The sequence below is a fragment of the Phascolarctos cinereus genome, unplaced genomic scaffold (assembly GCF_003287225.1).
Source record: "Phascolarctos cinereus isolate Bilbo 61053 unplaced genomic scaffold, phaCin_HiC Scaffold_2;HRSCAF=192, whole genome shotgun sequence".
Classification (NCBI taxonomy): Eukaryota; Metazoa; Chordata; class Mammalia; order Diprotodontia; family Phascolarctidae; genus Phascolarctos; species Phascolarctos cinereus.
In genome coordinates, this window is record NW_027555625.1 from 135,659,004 (window position 1) to 135,677,928 (window position 18,925).

Consider the following 18,925-nt stretch of genomic DNA (forward strand, 5'->3'; position numbering starts at 1 on the left):
ATGTTTGTTGCACTGTTATGAATTAAACATTCAAGGACAGAGAATTATCCAGTTTATCTGGAACATGGAGTACGTGGGAGAGGATTAGTATGAGATGAAACTCAAAGGGTAAGAAAGGCCTTGAAAGCTAGGAAAAGAAATGTGAATTGAACTTGATAGGTAATAATAGAATGCTGTTGAAGACTTTGGAGCAAATGAAATGAAATGCTGGTGACACTAGGTGTCTGGGGGTGGTAGCCCTATGGACCTCTCCCCTCTGCTTGCCCTCCAGAGCTAGGACAAAACCACCTCCTTCCTGCTTCCTGGTACTGGGACAGGCCTCCTAGAGCCCTTGAGAGGAGTTTGGCACAGCCAACCTGTACCAGGTGCTGGCCTTGCAATCTGCCCAGGCTATGTCTGGGACAGTGCCAAGCCTGAAGGAAAGTCTATTTTGTTCTGAGTGACAAGGAGAAATGGGCTGTGTATCATAATAGAAGGAACTGTGGATAAAGAGTCCAATATGCTTCACCGGGACAAGGACTGGTTGTCCTATTGAAGGCTGCTCTTTAAAAAGGTCACCTTAGAAGAGATATACATAGATTCTAAAGAACAGTTGACTGGTATTAAACACACTTACATGGATTTCAAGAGAGATACAGAGCAAATCAAGGAGTTTGCTTTGTATGTGGAATAGATGGCTGAAGCCAGAATAATAGACACCATCCAACAGGCCATCAATTCTGGGGAAGTTCTACCCTACAAAGAAGAGGTTCTTAACATTGTAGGTGGGTGCGTCATTGACCCCTTTGGCAATCTGACAAAGCCTATGGACCCCTTCTCTGAATCTTGTTTTTAAATGCATAAAATAAAACATGCAGGATCACAAAGGAAACCAAATGTATTGAAATGTGGTTATTAAAGTTGTTTTTAAAGTTCATGGACCCCCTGCTAAAAATCTCTGCTCTGAAGTCTCTCTCAAAGAGTCAAAGCAAAAGATAGAGATGAATGCAAGAAGAAGCTAAAGAAATAGAAAGGGTGAGAAATGAGTCAAGCCTTGGTGGAGGCCCAGATGACCCAAAATCACTAATTCCAAGTGCACAAAAGGATCAAGGAAAAAGAAATGGGTGATTTTTTTCTGGCTTAGATGGAAGCGAAGTATTGTAACTCTTCAAAAAAAAAATAGAGGGGAAAAAACCAGCTATCAAAAAAGGAAAGAAATAATAGAAAAAGTAGATGGTGGTCCTTTCATTTAATTGATAGTGAGCCGGTACATATGTGGATAAAAGAGGTAAAACCTGTTTAGGAAGAGGAAAGTAGTCTCTTCTGGCCCAAAAGGGACTAGATCAATGACTGATTAGTGAATAAATTATTTAGAAATTGCTTCGGCTCATTTTCTGAATAAATTATTCAGAAATAACTCCAGGGAGTTATTTATTGTTTCTATGAAATCTCTCTACTGGAAGGAAGGATTTGGTTTTCAAAGAATATGTATTTCCAGAGTCTTATGCAAAGGGAACTCTACTGGAATTATTTAGACTTCTTGGTCCACTTACCTTCAGGGTCCAGTTCCAGCATTCAGGGAAGACCAGAAACTTCCAGGAGAACTCACTTGACAGGTAACAATGCTGTTAATTAGGAAACTACTCACACTAGTGAAAGGAAAGGAAATTCTCAAAGCAGTTAGTTAACAGCTTTGTTCTAAGAACTTCACTTTGTTTTCATTTATTTATAGCAAACAAGATTTTTTCTTTCTTTTTTTGTTCTTTAATTGGTTTTTATATTTTACACTATTTGGTGTTTGCTAGTATTTCAAGGATGTTTATGGAGAGTTTATATATATATATATATACATGTATATATATATATATATATATATATATATATATATATATATATATATAAAGATTTTATTAATCAGGAATTTGTTTATTAAGAAGCTTCAGCACTGGCCCTGAAGTCAGGAGGACCTAAGTTCAAATCCAGCTTCAGACCAAACACTTGACACTTACTAGCTGTGTGACCCTGGGCAAGTCACTTAACCCCAATTGCCAAAAAAAAAAAAAAGAAGCTTCATCAGACCTGGCCTACACATGCACAGAGACATCTGCACACACACATACATTCATACTTATACAATTAGGTTACCACACTTATATAGGGAGCCCAAACCTTGATGAGTCACAGAGAGGGTTAGCATTCAGCAACTTATGTTTTGTATATGTGGAAATTCTAAACATAAATAAATAAACAAAACAAAACAAAACAAACCCACTGGATTTCTTTATATCAAAAAAAAAGTCCTAATAGCCCATTTATATCATTAATCCCTCAGAGTTCTAAAATCCTCTAGTGTGGGGAGGTCCTTAGATATTCTTACTGTCTTTGAGGTGGCAGCTAGAAGGCCTTATGGATAGAGTACTCAACTTGGAGTCAGGAAGGCCAGAGTTTAAATCCTGCCTCAGACACATTTTAGCTGTGTAACTCAGAACAAATCACTTAATCTCTCCGAATAAGAATAGCAATGATATTTACATAGCACTTTAAAGTTTTCAGAGTACTTTAAAAATACTATCTCATTTGACCCTCACAACCAGTGTGGGAGGTAGGTACTATTATTAGTACCATTTTACAGATGAGGAAACTGAGGCAAACAGAGGTTAAATAACTTGTCCATGGTCACATAGTTAGTATCTGAAGCTAGATTTGAACTCAGATCTCCCTGAGTCCAGATACAGTGTCCTATCCACTAAGTCACTGAGTCTGTTTCCTCAGCTATAAAAAGGAGATAATAATAGCACCTATCTCACAAGGTTGTAAGGATCACATGAAATTATATAACACACACATATATAACACATATATGTATGTGCATATGTGTGTGTGTGTGTGTGTGTGTGTGTGTGTGTGTGTGTGTGTGTGTGTGTGTGTGTGTGTGTGTGTAGCAGCTAGGTGGCTCATTGGATAGAGTGAGTTTAAATATAGCCTTCACTCCAATCCATTCTGCATTCAGTGAGAATGCAGGTCTTACCTAAAAAACAGGTCTTACACTGGGGCAACTAGGTGACCTAGTAGATAGAGTGTCAGGCTTGGAGTCAGGAAGTCTCATCTTCCTGAGTTCAAATCCACCTCAGACACTTACTAGCTCTGTGACCCTGGGCAAGTCACTTAACACTGTTTGCCTCAGTTTCCTCATCTGTACAATAAGTTGGAGAAGGAAATGGCAAACCACTCTAGTATCTTTACCAAGAAAACCCTGAATAGGGTCATGAAGAGTCAGACACGACTGAAACAGCTCAACAACAACAAAAATACACTTACAAACTTTAAAGTGCAATGTAAAAGTTGGCTATGATTATTATTTGATATTACTCAGTGGTCAGGGCGGAATTACCTTTTAGCTATTAGACTGTGAACTCCTTAAGAGCAGGGACTAATTTTTTGCCTTTCTTTTATCCCCAGAGATTAGCATAGTGCCTAGCACACAGTAGATACTTAATAAATGTTCATTAACGGACTTTGTATTTCTAAAATTCAAAAATGAATGTTTTGATTTGTACGCCCACTATACCTTAGAACAGGGGTTCTTAGCTTTTGGTCCACAGTCTACAGATAGATTTCAAGGTGTCTGTGGACGTAGACAGGGGAGGGGGAGGGTTAGAGGGATTGCATCTTTATTTTCATTAATTTCTAACTGAAATTCAGTATTTTCTTCAGTTATTTAAAACATTATTCTGAAGGACCTACATGTACAAAAATATTTATAGCAGCTCTTTTTGTGGTGGCAAAGAATTGGAAATTGAGGGAATTCCCATCAGTTGGGGAATGGCTGAACAGGTTGTAATATGAACGTAATGGAATACTATTGTGCTATAAGAAATGATGAACAGGCAGACTTCAGAAAAACCCAGAAAGACTTATATGGTCTGATGCTGAGTGAAGTGAGCAGAACCGGGAGAACATTGTACATAGTAACAGCCATGTTGTATGATGACTGATATTGATAGACTTAACCCTTCTCAGCAATACAAGGATCTAAGACATCTCCAAAGGCCGCCTTCTAGAAAATACTATCCACATCCAAAGAAAGAACTATGGAGTTTGAACGCAGATCAAAGCATACTATTTGCTACTTTTTTCTTCTGTTGTGTTTTGTTTCCTCTTTCCGATGGTTCCTCCTCTTGGTTCTAATTCTTACTTACAACATCACTAATGTGAAAATATGTTTAATAGGAATGTATATGTATAGCCTATATCAGATTGCACGCCATCTTGAGGAGGGAGGTGGGAAGGGAAGGGAAGGGGAGAAAAATTTAAAATGCGAAAGCTTATGGAAGTGATTGTTGGTGAATCAAAATTAATTAATTAAAAAATTTTTAAAAAATAAAAAAAACATTATTCCGAGGAGGCCTGTGGACCTCATTAGACTGCCAAAGTAGTCTATGATATACAAAAAAAAATTGAGAACAGGGCCTTGCCTTAATAGAATGTAACTGTAAGTGACTTTGGCCAGAAGCATTCATTACCTGGAAGTTATCCCTCAGCTGATGAGCCTCTGGGTGCTGGTCTTCAGATGACAGACACAGCAAAGGGTCTTTCTAGCTGAGTAGCTACTACCAAAGCTTGAGCTCAACGTTTGAGAAGCTAGTCACCTCCCCACAGCTAGGTAGCATCAGAGGAAGTTTGATTCACTATGTAATTATTAATATACCATTCATTTAATTCTTGCCCACCATACTCCTTTTCCATATAAAAGCTTTGAAAGCTAAACTCAGTATCATGCTTAATTAATTCTGAATTTTTCTTTGTTCTTATAGCCTCTCAAGTCTTCGGTTCCATAGCAGAAACTGAAGATGCCCTCCTGAGGAACTTATTCCAAGGGTACCAGAAATGGGTTCGCCCTGTATTGAATGCCAATGATACCATAAAAGTGTATTTTGGATTAAAAATATCTCAGCTAGTGGATGTGGTAAGTAACCATCATTGGGAATCCCCCAAATAGATTAATTAACCTGGATGTTTGACTAAGAACTAAAAATAAATTGTGAGAGAAAGGCTCACTGGAATTCTTGAAGCGAAAAAGTGATAAGCCTTGTAGAAGTAAAATTGAGATGGGTGACCATGGTTAAAAGCTATTGTTTGAGCATGGGAGATGACATTGGAAATTTCCCAATGAGGGTGTAATGAAAAAACCCTATATTTAGACTCTGAGGACCCAGGTTCAAACCGGCTCTGTCCCTTACTACTTGTGTGACTGTGCCCAAATCACCAAGTTCTCTGGGTCTACTCGCTATAAAATGTGATCTTTACTCATCTATAACATGATCTGTAAGATCCCTTCCAGCTCTAAATATATGACTTAGGACTAACTTGTACCAAATTTCCTGAAGGAATTGAAGAAGAAGGCAGGGAATAGAAGAGAGTAACTGAACACTGGAATTGACCTGATAACTGCTACTCTTCCCAGTGGTGTCATTAATTCTGCTGTGTTCAGTTCAAACTCCATCACAACACAGCTTCTTTTTTTTTCCTGGTTTTGCTAGGGATGAGTCCAAAATGAAGGGCAGAGCAAAACAGAGAAAGAGCTACTTTTATTTTTCCTGTTTTAGGGCAGATGATACACAGAGTACTAGTTGTCATGAAAGCCCCAAGTAGGGGTTGTTGTTCTAGAAAGGAAGAGGTACTAATGAACCCCCAGGCCTTATTAGCTCATCTTCAAGAGACTCTTAAGACACTCACCTCATTAGATGAACACACTAACCTGTAACTTTTTTTTTTTGGGTGAGGCAATTGGGGTTAAGTGACTTGCCCAGGGTCATACAGCTAGTAAGTGTCAAGTGTCTGAGGCTGGATTTTAACTCAGATACTCCTGACTCTGGGGCCAGAGCTCTATCCACCATTTCTCCTAGCTGCCCTTACCTTTGCTTTTCTCTATAACTAGGAGGACCATATTTTTTGAACTCCAAATTGGGATGCAAGGTGTAACAAAAGATATTCCTTTTGTAAAACCTTGTTAAAAGCACACTTCCTTTCCTTGAACTTGGCGTTAACTCTGAGATGTATGCTTATTGGGGATTTCTATAAGAAATGCCTGTAGAGATTTGCTAATCTGGCAACACACTAAATCCTCACCTCTGTTGTAACAATAACTCTAGGAAAACTGATGATCCTTAATTCCACAAATGCTTAAAGTCTCCTTACTTAGTTTCCCCAATTCCCAGGTTCATCCTTGTACCATCTTGCATGAGTATCTCTTGACTGACTGCCTGTTAGCCTAAGGCCACCATATTTCTTTACTTCAAAGTCCTGAATTGCTGAATCTAAGAATTGGAAGGAATCTTAAATATCATCAAGTACAATCTTTATGTGAGCAAAAATCTGCTCCATGACTTCCCTGACAAGAGCTAGTCCATCTTTGGCCTGAAGACCTCTGTCAAGGAAGAACTAAGAACCATTCCACTTTTGGACAAATCTCATTGTCAAAATTTTTCTTTTTGTTGTTGTTCAGTTGTTTTAGTCTTGTCCAACTCTTCCTGACTCCATTTGGCATTTTCTTGGCAAAGATACTGCAGTGGTTTGCCACTTCCTTCTCCAGCTCATTTTATAGATGAGGAAACTGAGGCAAACAGGGTTAAGTGACTTGCCCAGGGTCACAGAGTTAGTAAGTTTCTGAGGCCAGATTTAAACTCAGGTCTTCCTGGCTGGGCACTCTATTCACTACTCCACCTATCTGCCCCTAATATTGAGCCTAAATTCACCTGTTTGCCCAAATCTTCCATGCATTGCTCCCAGGTCTGCCTTCTGGAGCAAAGCAGAACAAGTCTAACACATGAAAATTCTTCAATTACTTGAGGACAGTTATCATGTCTTCGCCTTAAGTCTTTTACTCTCTAGACTTAACTGCCCTGATTTCTTCAGCTAATCCATACATAGCATGGTGTCCAAGGCCCTCAAAATCCTGGTTGTCCTCCTCTGGAATGCTCCATTTAGCCGTACCTGTTCTTCCTAATGCCTGCAAAAATATGCTTTCCCTTTACTCCATCCATCCTGCTTCTCGAGTCAACCAAGTAGCTATCTCCTAATCATTACCAGTAAAGACAGAGGCAACTTTGCTATGTAAGAGTTGTTTAGTCTAGTAATCACTGGTCCATTTCAAAAGTAAGTAACGACCTTTCTGCACCCTCTCAAACTCAAGCACCTCATCAGTTGGCAAATTACTAAGAATGAATGAAATAATTATTTCTGTGGAGTTCTCTAGATGCTTCCAAAGATGCCATTTAAATAGAAGATGAGGGGCAGCTAGGGGGCTCAACGGATAGAGCACCAGCCCTGGAGTAAGGAGGACCTGAGTTGAAATCCAGCCTCAGACCAGACACTTGACACTTATTACCTGGGTGACCCTGGGCAAGTCACTTAACCCCATTGCCTAGCAAAAAACAACAACAACAACAAACAAACCCAAAAACAAATAAATAAATAAATAGAAGGTGATGTTTAGACAAATAATAATCTCCTGGAATGTTCTTTGGTTCAATTGACATGTTCTTTTTCTTGTCATTTCCCTAGGATGAAAAAAATCAGCTGATGACAACAAATGTATGGCTTAAACAGGTAACCTAAAAATGAAAAGGTAACAAATATAGAAAGTCAATTTCATGGAAGAATTTATAAATACAGGTATTTTTTAAGATAAATAAAGAAACGCTCATAAGGAGCCTTGAGGCCATCTGGTTTAAGTACTTGCCTCACTCCTCAAACCTAAACACTCTCCCAATTCATTTCAGTACAATTCAATAAGCATTTATTAAGTGCCCACTGTGTATAGGTGCTAGGTGCTGTGGGGAGAGGGGAGCTATTGAACATTGAGATAGGACACAGCCCTACCCTTATGGAATTTGTAGATACAAACACAACACAGACAACAATGATATAAACACTACATGATAAATGCATTATGCAGGTGCAAAACAAAGGGTGTTATCGGACAGAGAAGGAGATCAGGAAAACTTCCTGTAGGAGGTACCATTGGAATTGGGTTTTAAATGATGGGTAGGACTTCAACCACAGAAGAGATGACATAGTATCTCACAGCTAGCATAGGGAATAGTCAGGATCTAAATATAGTGGAGGCTCCCTGAAAAGCAAAGGACTACACTCTTATGTTTGAAGTTCAAATCACTTTCATGCTTTACCCAATAATGAATGCATAGCTAGGGATAGGGTGTAGACTTGTGATTTCACTAGTTCAGGAAACTGGAGAGTGTGGAAACTCCCTCTTCCAATGCAAGGTGGCAGCTTCTCTACAAGTTATAAATCATCTTAGACTTCATATGTCTAATGGGGATCATATTCTTGCTTTCTTAATGGGTGGGGAAGGGGGTGGAAGGAAGGAGAGAATTTGGGACTGAAAATAAAAAAAATTTTGAAGAGAAAAAATTAGTTATATATAATCTTAGAGAGTTGCCCAAATCATTGTGAAGTTAAGTGGCTTACCCAGGATCACACAAATATGTGTCAGAAACAGGATTGGACTCAAGCTTTCCTGGCTTCCAGGTTGGCGTTCCATCCACTACACCATGTAGTCTCTCCATCCTCCCATGGCACTTCTCTGAATAACTAACAAGCCATAAAATATTTTCAAAATTAAAAATGAAATTCAAATATTTGAAATTAACGTAAATTATGTCAAAATTTTATAAAACCCATCTGCTGATTCTCACTCCCTCCAACTCCTGCCACCAGTTTCCCTTTCTCCTCTCTCTCTGTCTCTCTCTCTCTCTCTTTTTAATTAGAGCACCTACAAACATATTTTTAGGGAAAAAAATACTTAGGCACTAAATTAATTTTATTCCACACTTGTAATGTCTATCATTTAAGTCTAATGAAATAAATTAGTTATTCTGGCCTTATAATGCTCAATTATTTCTACTGACAGGCTACAGAGTGGCATGTATGCTGTGGTATGCAAGATTTATAGTCAGAAGATGTGGGTTTGGATTTTAGATCTGCCACTCACTAGTTATGTGATATTGGACAAACCTCTTTATCTCTCTGAACAGTATTGTTCATATGAAAAATAAGCAGTTTGACTAGCTGATCTCCAAGATCCCTTCTAGCTCTGGATCCTATAATCAGTCAGGTGGTTGACCTGTTACTGAATGATACTTCTGTTAGTCAATGATATAGCTGGGGAGACTGTTGTTCTCCCCTTCCGTTTTTTTCATGCTGTCTTTCTAGGATTCCTGACCCAGAGGCGATACATCCTATGATATTTAGAAAAATCTGCCTATGTAATTTCTAACAATGATTTTGGAAAGATTGTAGAGAACTGGAAATATAACCACAGGGTGGGAGAAAGGAAAATATTATCCTCAATTTCCAAAACTGGAAGAGAACGGAGTCTGAAATTCTGGGCCAAGCAAGCTTGACTTTGACTTGTGGGAAAATTCTAGAACATATTATTAAAGGGAAAGTTAGTAAATCTCTAAAAAAGGAAACTGTGATTACGAGGAGCCAGTATGACTTTACTAAGAACAGGTTATTCCCAACTAACCTTATTTCTTATTTTGACAGGGCTACTGAACTGGTAGATTAGGGGAACATTATAGATATATTTTAACTGGGTTTTACAAAGAATTTGACAGAGACTCTTAGGCTTTTCTTATGAGCAAGATAGAGAGATGTAGGCTGAATAATAGTACACTTAGAGGTCTTTGGAATTGGTTGAATGGCTGGACCCAAAGAGAGGTTATTAATAGAGCTGTGACAGCTTGGAATGAAATTTCCAGTAGAGGAATCTGACCTTGACATCATGGTGCCGGGCACACCCTGCTGTTTAACATTTTTACCAATGACTTGGATAAAATCATGGATGGAATGCTTGTAAATTTTCAGATGACAAAGCTTAGAGGAATAGCTAAAAAAAAAATCAGCATTAAAAAAAGATCATGTCTGGCTAAAACATTGAACAAAATCATTTTTGCAAGTATGTGATGGGGGAGGCATGGCTAGATATAATTCTGGAGAAGACCTGCAGGTTTTAGTCAATTGAAAGTTTGATGTAAGCTAATCAGTTATATGGCAGCCAAGAAGTTTAACGCAGTTTTGGGATGCATTAAGAAAGGTATAGAGTGGGGCAGCTAGGTGGTGCATTGAATAGAATACCAGTCCTGGAATGAGGAGGACCTGAGTTCAAATGTGGCCTCAGACCAGACGCTTGACACTTACTAGCTATGTGACCCTGGGCAAGTCACTTAACCCCAATTGCCAAGAAAGAAAGAAAGAAAGAAAGAAAGAAAGAAAGAAGAAAGAAAGAAAGAAAGAAAGAAAGAAGAAAGAAAGAAAGAAAGAAAGAAGGAAGGAAGGAAGGAAGGAAGGAAGGAAGGAAGGAAGGAAGGAAGGAAGGAAGGAAGGAAGGAAGGAAGGAAGGAAGAAAGAAAGAAAGATAAAGAAAGGTATAGAGAGGTCATCATCCTACTGTCCTCTGCCTTGGGCAGAGCATTGAGCATTGTGTTCAGTTCTGGGTGGCATATCTTAAGATGGATACTGATAAGCTGAGGAATGCCCAGAAGATGACAACTATGATATCAAAGGGCCTCTAATCTGTGTTTATTTTGAGGATAGGTTGAAAGAACTAGGGATCTTTAGCTTGGAAAAGAGAAAACTTAGAGGGAACATAATAGCTGTCTTCATGTTTTTGAAGAACAGTCCTGTAGAAGACAGATGAAACCTTCGCCTGGAGCCATGGAGTCAGATTAGGAGCAATGGATGGGAGTTACAAAGACAGAAATTTAGAATCAAGTCAAGAGAAACTTCCCAAGAGTTAAAGCTTTTCTAAGTGGAATGGACTATTTTCGGTTGCAAGTAGCCCAGTGCCCGCTGGAAAAACATATAATGGACATAAATAGCCAGTGGCATATTCAATAAATCCCCCTCATTGGAAGTCTTCAAGCAAAGGCTGGAATAGAATTTATCAGGTATACTATGGAAGGAATTCCTATATAGTTACAGGTTACACTATGTGAACCCTGAAGTCCTTTCCTACTCAGAGATTCTATGATTAGTATTCTATGATTAGGAAAAAGTTCTTGCATACATCCCTGGCAAGAAGTACAAAGACTTAATAGTCAAGGATTGATGGTATATTATTTTACTTACAACCAAAATTGTCCCACAAAGGGTTGGTAATGTGTGCCCATGTGAATATGATTTAAATCAGAGGTCCTTCAGCTGCGAAATTCCTAAAAGCACAGATTCAGATTATAATGTAATTGGGAAGTATTTAACAAAACAGATAAAATTACAATAAAATATAGATAATGTTACATTTTAAGATGTCAATACACAGCCAGCAGGGATTCTTATGTACAGATTAGTGGCCTTCCATTTCTCTTTGAGTTTGATACCACTGATTTAAATGGCCAAATCCTATCTTTCACAGATCTTATCCCAATCTTCAACTATCATATGTTAGGTCCCAGGCTAGCATATTTGAGATTCAGTGGAAAAAATAATTCAATGAAAGATGCTTATTGTCTCAGCTATACAATTGATGTACAATTCAAAGAGCCAGTCTACCATGTACACGAATCTGGTATGGACACTAGGAATGGAAAGTGAACTGGGTTCAGAACTAAATAGGAGAAAGCTAGCAGGCTGGATTGTTTGAGAAACTGCCGTGTTTTTAATGACCCCAGAAACAGAGACTTGTCGTTTTAGTATTGGTATTCATCCAATGATGATATTGACTATAAGTCATGAAATACCACATTCTCTGAAGAATTGAAATGGCAGGTCACCCAAAGGGCATTGAGAAAATAGATAGTGGGCATAACTAGGCCACAGAATTTCCACTCAGTCAATCAACAAGCATTTATTAAGTACCAATTATGTTCCAGGCACTATTTACAGGTGCCATGAAGAAATAAATGTAATAAAAGTAAAATATATACAAAGTAAATATAATGATAACCAAGCTGTAGGAGGTATATACCTCCATTATTCCTCCAGGGCCGAGCAGTACAAATCTAATCCTTCTTACAACCATGTAAGTATCTAGAGATAATAATCTTGTCCTACCTTCATCTTCCTACTTTGCCTAAGTAGAGGCCTAATAATGTTTTTTCACGAACACCCAATCACCACTGATAATATTTCTGTGAGAAGAGCTCATTCTAAATGTTATTTTCCCATGGCAGCAGCAGTGGAGAAGAATTCAGAAAATACTGGACATGAGAGTTATTATATAGATCTGACTAATAGGAGAGAGATGGTGGTACAGTGGGTAGAGCGCTGAGCCTGGAATCAGGAAGATCTGCGTTCAAATCAAGCCTCACATACTTACTGTGTGACCCTTGGCAAGTCATTTAACCACTGTTTGCCTCAGTTTCCTCATATGAAAAATGGGGATAATAAAACACCTACCTCCATGGTTATGGTGAGGATCAAATGAGATAATAATTGTAATGCTCAGCCCTTCTCTGTGTCAATTCTCAGTGAGGACACTTACTACATGACTTTGGCTGGTTTCAGTTTCCTGAGGAATTAACAAATCACATCAGAATGTTTACCCCAAACAAGGAAGTGAGTCACTTGGAGTCTCTGAACTTCTATTCCTTCATGTTCAAAATGAAGGATTTGCAATACATTATTTCTAAGGTCTCTTCAAAGTGCTAGCATTCTATGAAAAGGAATTTCCCCCAGGGACCCAAGACCCAGAATACAAACTCTGGGTAAGATTGTGTGATTCTGTGACTTTGTTGCTATTTAGTCATTTCTGTTGCGTCCATTTGTGACCCCATTTGGGGTTTTCTTTTTAGAGATACTGGAGTGGTTTGCTGTTTCCTTTTCCAGCTCATTTTACAGATGAGGAAACTTAGATAAGCAGGGTTAAATGACCTGCCCAGAGCCACACAGCTAGTATCTGAGGCCAGATTTGGATTCAGGAAGAGGAATCTTTCTGATCCCAAACTCAGTGCTGTATCTGCTGTTCCACCTAGCCACCCCTGATTGTGTGACTACATTGCTATTAAAAATTAAGTGCTACACCAAAGCTGATTTTCCTCCTGAAACTCATGACTTCCTTCATTCCAATCCACTCTCTATCTTTTCGTTCTTTTGATTTTGTTTTACTGATTCTTGATGTCTCATAGCGTCATTAGCTTCCACTTGCCCAATTCTGATTTTTAATGAATTGTTTTCTTCAGTTAGCTTTTGTACCTCTTTTTCCATTTGGCCCATTGCACTTTTTAGGGAGTTGTTTTCTTGTGTACCTTTTTTCCATTTTTTAAAATGAATTGTTCAATTTTTCTTCTACCTCTCTTATTTGACTTTTAAAATCCCTCTTGAGCTCTTTCAAGAAGGCTTTTTGGGCTTGAGATTGGTTCATATTCCCTTTTGAGGCTTCAGATGTGAGTTTATTGACAATATTATCCTCCCCTGAATCTGTGTTTTGATCTTCCTTGTCACCAAGGTACTTCTCTATGGTCACTGTTTTTTCTATGCTACTTCTGGCCCATGTTATTTGCATTTTTTTCTGGCTTTTAAAGTTGATCTCTGCTTCTGGGACACAGGGGGCACTGTCCCAGGCTTCTTGTGCTGGGGGCTAGGGCCCTGGTTACTGGTTTGCTGAGTGGGGCTTGCCACTGGCTTGCTGGGATGCCTCCCTTCCTGTACTGGTCCACTTTGGCCACAGCAAGAGGGATCTTTCCCATTAATCCTCCTAGCCTCACCAGCTAAAAGACTGCTGTATCCAGTCTTTCTGCTGATTCTACTATTTCAGGATTTTTCCTAGGGCAATATTCTCTGGGTTTTTCTAGGTCCATAAGGAGGGTGAGAGCGACTTACTTCTTACTCCACCATCTTGGCTCCCGGAAGTCAAAATAGGTACGTTCCAATCCACTCTCACATGAAACAGAAATCTTACCTCTTAGAAATGGAGGCAAATTGCATGGCTGATTCTACAATCTCAAAGGTTTGCTCTTCTCATCAAGTCCTCCCATATCTGGTTCTCCTTCCTTGCTATTGTCCCGATGTATATTTAGACATTCTTCCCTCATCCCACCAAAGAAGGCCTAGCAATTATTCAAAGCAGATTTGTATGGGGAGCTATTTTTATTTGTATTGATTTTACTTTGCATATACTTTTTCCTCTTTCCTTTGCACTCTACAAAGTAATCAAAACCCATGAACCATAAATATATTATTAATAGTGACTCGCTGAGCCAGCATGAGAAATTCTTAATGCCCTGGGCCCCTGACTTCCACACCTTGCACTCCAAGGTTAAAAAGACCTTAGTACAAGCAAACTATTAGAAGCAAAGGAGAAATTTCACCCACTTTTCCTTCAGTGCCATAGATCTGGCCCCTTTACTGGGAACTATAGGACATATCAAAGAATTATAGATTATATCAAATTGAGGTCAAGCTCTTCCTTTTATAAATGAAAGAAGTATGTAGACTAGCCCTTCTCATAGATTTAGAGCTGGAAATCACCCTGAAGGCCACCTAATCCAAGTGCCCTTCATTTTACTTAGCAGCTCATTTTATTTTACCAGTGCTTAGTACAGTGCCTGGCACATAGTGGGTACTTAACAAAGGATTATTGATTGATTTACGGATAAGGAAACTGAGGCCCAGTGGGGTTAAGTATTGGCTGAGAACAAAACCCAGACCTGAAATAATTTTTGTTGTTTAGTCCTTTTCAGTTGTGCCTAACTCTTTGTGAAGTAATTTAAAAAGAGGTTTATTAAGTCGTCCATTAAATGGGAAAGCTGAAAAAAATTCCCTTTGAGAATCTGTAAGTTGCCCATTATATAGGATTCAAATAAAGGCACAAGGAAACAGCAGCTGATTGGCCAGCAGCACAGAGGCTATTTCCAGATAAGACTCATGGCTTGCTTGAGATGTATAGAGGCCGGAAACTCCTTATCTTAATCTTCAGATCTGACTAAGTTTCTGGTCAGCACAACCTAGGTTCTGACTTAAACATTAAATAAATCTGGTCTCTAAGGAACAGGTCTGGTTGTTTAGCCATGTAGAGTTAGGTTCGAACAATAAAATAGTTTTCACACATAATCCATGCAATGTCATGCAGATTTTATTGTCGTTCAGTTGTTTCAGCCATGTCCTACTCTTCTTGACCCTCTTTGGGGTTTTCTTGGCCAACATACTGGAGTGGTTTCCATTTCCTTCTCCAACTCATTTTACAGATGAGGAAACTGAGGCAAAGAGGGTTAAGTGACTTGCCCAAGGTAACAGCTAGTAAGTTCCTGAAGCTGGATTTGAATTCAGGAAGGTAAGTCTTTCTGACTCCAGGCACAGTGCTCTCTATCCATAATAAGTGGTATCACTACTCAAAACAGTTTGAGACTCAAACCAAGTCTTATTGTTTTTTACTTTGAGTCTGATGCCCTTCCCACTACTCCAAGCTACCACTCAAGAAACCACCTTACGAACAACCTCTAGGAAAGCTGCCTTAGGGAGTTTTTATTTCAAGGGGACAAAGGTCAGCCAGAATAAAAAATTCATCTTCTGAGACACCAAGTTTACGATTCAGTAGGTAATAGTAATTGCAGATGGTACTGAATGTATGACCCTTCTGTCCCTGTGAAAGTTTTCATAGACGTATCAGCAGTCAGGAGCTAAAAATGCAGAAGGGAGAAGGGTCCACCAAGGTAAATGAATGCTCTCTAAGCACTATGCCAGTAACTCCTCAGATGCCTACAGCTTCCCAAACATTCCCACCACAAGCTGTAACCACAGTGATGTTGATGAATGATAATAGCCTATGGTTGTAGAGTACATCACTTCTACCCGGAACATCTCATGTGTCTTACAGCAATTGAGTTAATTGGGGCAGGTATTATTATTATTATTATTATTATTATTATTTAAAGAGGCAGGGCTGGAGAAGGCAGAGAAGAAGTAGTTGTTGATAAGAGGACCAAGTGGCTTGTAGTTTTAAAGATAGCTCCAGTGTGTGTGTGTGTGTGTGTGTGTGTGTGTGTGTGCTCACGTGTGTGTGCACGCACCTGCCTTTATTCATATCCTCATTGTCAACATCTTAACAAGGGGGCAGCGAGGTGGTGTAATAGATAGAGCTCTGGCCTTGAAGTCAGGAAGACTTGACTCAGACGCTTACTAGCTGTGTGACCCTGGGCAAGTCACTTAACCCCCTGTTTGCCTCAATTTCCTCATATGTAAAATAAGAACAATTATAGCACCTACCTCCCAGGGTTATTGTGAGGATCAAATGAGATAATAATTGTAATGCTCAGCCCTTCTCTGTTTTAGTTCCCAGTGAAGACACTTACTGAGTCACTTGATTCCTCTAGGTTTCAGTTTCAATGCCTAGCACATAGTAAGCACTATATAAATGTTAGCTATTATTATGATTATGATTATTAACATATATTCTAGGAAGATAATTAGACTTATTCTTATTCTGAGGCCACCTGTTGGCAGCAAATAATCGCAGGGAGGTTCTAGGATCCTTAAGCTGGTGTTCCTATAGTGGACCTTATGACATAGCAGTAGACTTAGTGTGTTAATGGGAGGGCTTTGCAAAGTGCCTGGAACATAGTAGGAGCTTAATAAATGTTGATTGATTAATTGAAGAAAAGCAAGAAAGATGGTTGAAACATTATCTTGGCACATAAACACAACTCTATGGAGTCTGATTACCCGTGACCTTCCCTGTGTTTATGTTGCTTTTTGAAGTATGTGTGTGTCTTCATGTACCTATTAATCAGGTAAACTGCTTAGGGGTCTTTGGCACATAGCACGTGGTGGGCTTGGGAATTAAGGCTGTGTCACAAGGTCACAGACAGCTGCATCCTTGTAGCCCTTCCTTACTCCTTCAGAATGTTCGTCAGAAGTCACAGAATGCTTGCATTCAGTGATCACAGCACCCTGACAATTCTCTCTTTGCAGAAGAGGAAACTGAACCCGAGGAACCTAGCCTAGGGTCCCACAACTAATAAGTGAGTTCCACACTAGGCCAGAAGGTAAGGCAAATCCTGAAGTTGTGCAAAACAAAGATGCTGAAGGAACAGACAGACACAGGACTGGAACCACTGGGTATCTGGTGGGTCTGGTTGTTTTCATCTCCTGGGGCTGTTACTTTTTCCACAAACTCCGTCTGACTGCCAATGCTGGGAATCCCATTCCTTGTTCTTGCCTCATCAGCATTTCTCCCTATCAGCATGCCCTTCAGTGACAGGTCCAGGCAGCCATGGTGTCTAGGACTTTGGATACTGCTCTGCAGCAACAGAAAGAAACAAGTCTCAGGGCCAATAAGCCGGAGTAATAAGAAAGAACCAGAAAAAACGTAAGAACCTGGAAATCATTTTCTTTCCCCAGATCTAATCCCATTAAAGCTGGGAAGCTGGGCTACTTGTCATCCCAAGCACGTGGCTATACCATCCATCTTCCTGGTCCCAGCCAAGGACCTTGTACATTATGGCAAAGCCTACGTGCCCTAAGGTCTCTGTGTTGGAATTTTCAAGCTATCCCTGAAGAATTTGTGCAGCCTCAGTACCACTGTCACTGAGACTTTCTTTGGTCACTTATCACTTTGTGCCATCTAAGGAAAATAAAACTGGTTAGCTGTTTGTCAAGCTCAGTATTTCAGGTCAGGGTTTTTTCTCCAGTAGCTAATTTAAAAAATAAATAAATAAACTAAGAGTACAAAGAACATGGAATTCAACAAACATGTATTAGGGTTTATTGTCGGAGGTGGCTCTAACACCAGTATTCTCTTAGTTCAGGTTTGACATTGGGATGAAATGAGGCACTCACGCCTCACTGAGCAGTGATAGATTTCTTTGCTCAGGCACAAATCCAGGCGATAAGGATACAGTGTTATTTTGCTTCACTGGGTGCACTTGAACACACACCTCTTTTCTGCATATGAAAATTCATTTTCGTCATCAGGATAGGGTATGGTGAAGGACGTGGTGATTCGTGTGGTCTTCCACCAAATCAGAGTCACCTTGACTGCACATGAGTGGGACTTTTTATGCATTTAGGTGACCTGGAAGCTATGTCAAGGGAAACAGGGACCAATAAAAGCCCAAAGATAGCTTTGTCGCCTTTTAGAGAAAACTGTTGTAGGAAACAGGAAACCCTGCTCCTACTACACTTATTGTATGCCCAGAGCTGGGGCTGATACAAGTTTGCAAGGCAGAGTCCCTGCCCTCACATGGAGCTTATAATCTGATAGGAAAATAAAACATATAATAGATATTAGATAACTGTAATATGTAATTGACTTAGGATATTATAGTATAATATTTGGGCAGCTAGGTGGCACCATAGTGCATGGAGCTCTGGGCTTGGAATCAGAAAGACTCGTCTTCCTGAGATCAAATCTAGACTCAGACACTTACTAGCTGTGTGACCCCCAGAGAAGTCACTTTGCTCTGTTAGCCCCAGTTTCCTCATCTATAGAAAGAGCTGGAGAAGGAAATGGCAAACCACTTCAGTATCTTTGCCAAGAAAACCCCAAATGGAGTCATGAAGAGTTAGAGTGAAACAACTGAACACACACAAAGTATGATATGACATAAAAATATACAATAGAGGAAATGTGCCATAATGGAAAGAATGCGAGATTTGGAGTCGTCCCACCTCTGATGTTTATTGGCTAGGTGACCATGGACAAAGTCACCCAACTAATAAGGGAGACCTCTCTGAGACAGCTTCCTCATCTGTAAAATGGAGGTAATGATATCCAAAGTGCCTGCCTCAAGATAGGTAAAGTGCTGCATAAATGTCAACTGTTATTAAGGAGGAACAAGGTAGAACCACTCAGCCCAGACGTCTGCCTCTAAAATCGCTGGCTCATTCTAGCTCTAGAACTGGAAGGGACCTTTCAGAAGGGTACCTAGTCCAACCCCCTCTTTTTACAGATGAGGAAATCATGGTCCAGGGAGGCTTTATGAATTGT

The 18,925-nt window shown here is 39.5% G+C and overlaps 1 protein-coding gene across 1 annotated transcript in view; it reads left to right on the plus strand.

Moving 5' to 3' along the window:
- CHRNB3 (cholinergic receptor nicotinic beta 3 subunit) overlaps positions 1-18,925 on the plus strand; it is a 44,665-nt gene that overhangs the window by 8,795 nt on the left and 16,945 nt on the right. Inside the window, exons 2-3 of the mRNA XM_020969635.2 lie at positions 4,794-4,945; positions 7,543-7,587. Coding sequence (XP_020825294.1) covers positions 4,794-4,945; positions 7,543-7,587 — 197 coding nt within the window. The remainder of the gene's footprint in view (positions 1-4,793; positions 4,946-7,542; positions 7,588-18,925) is intronic.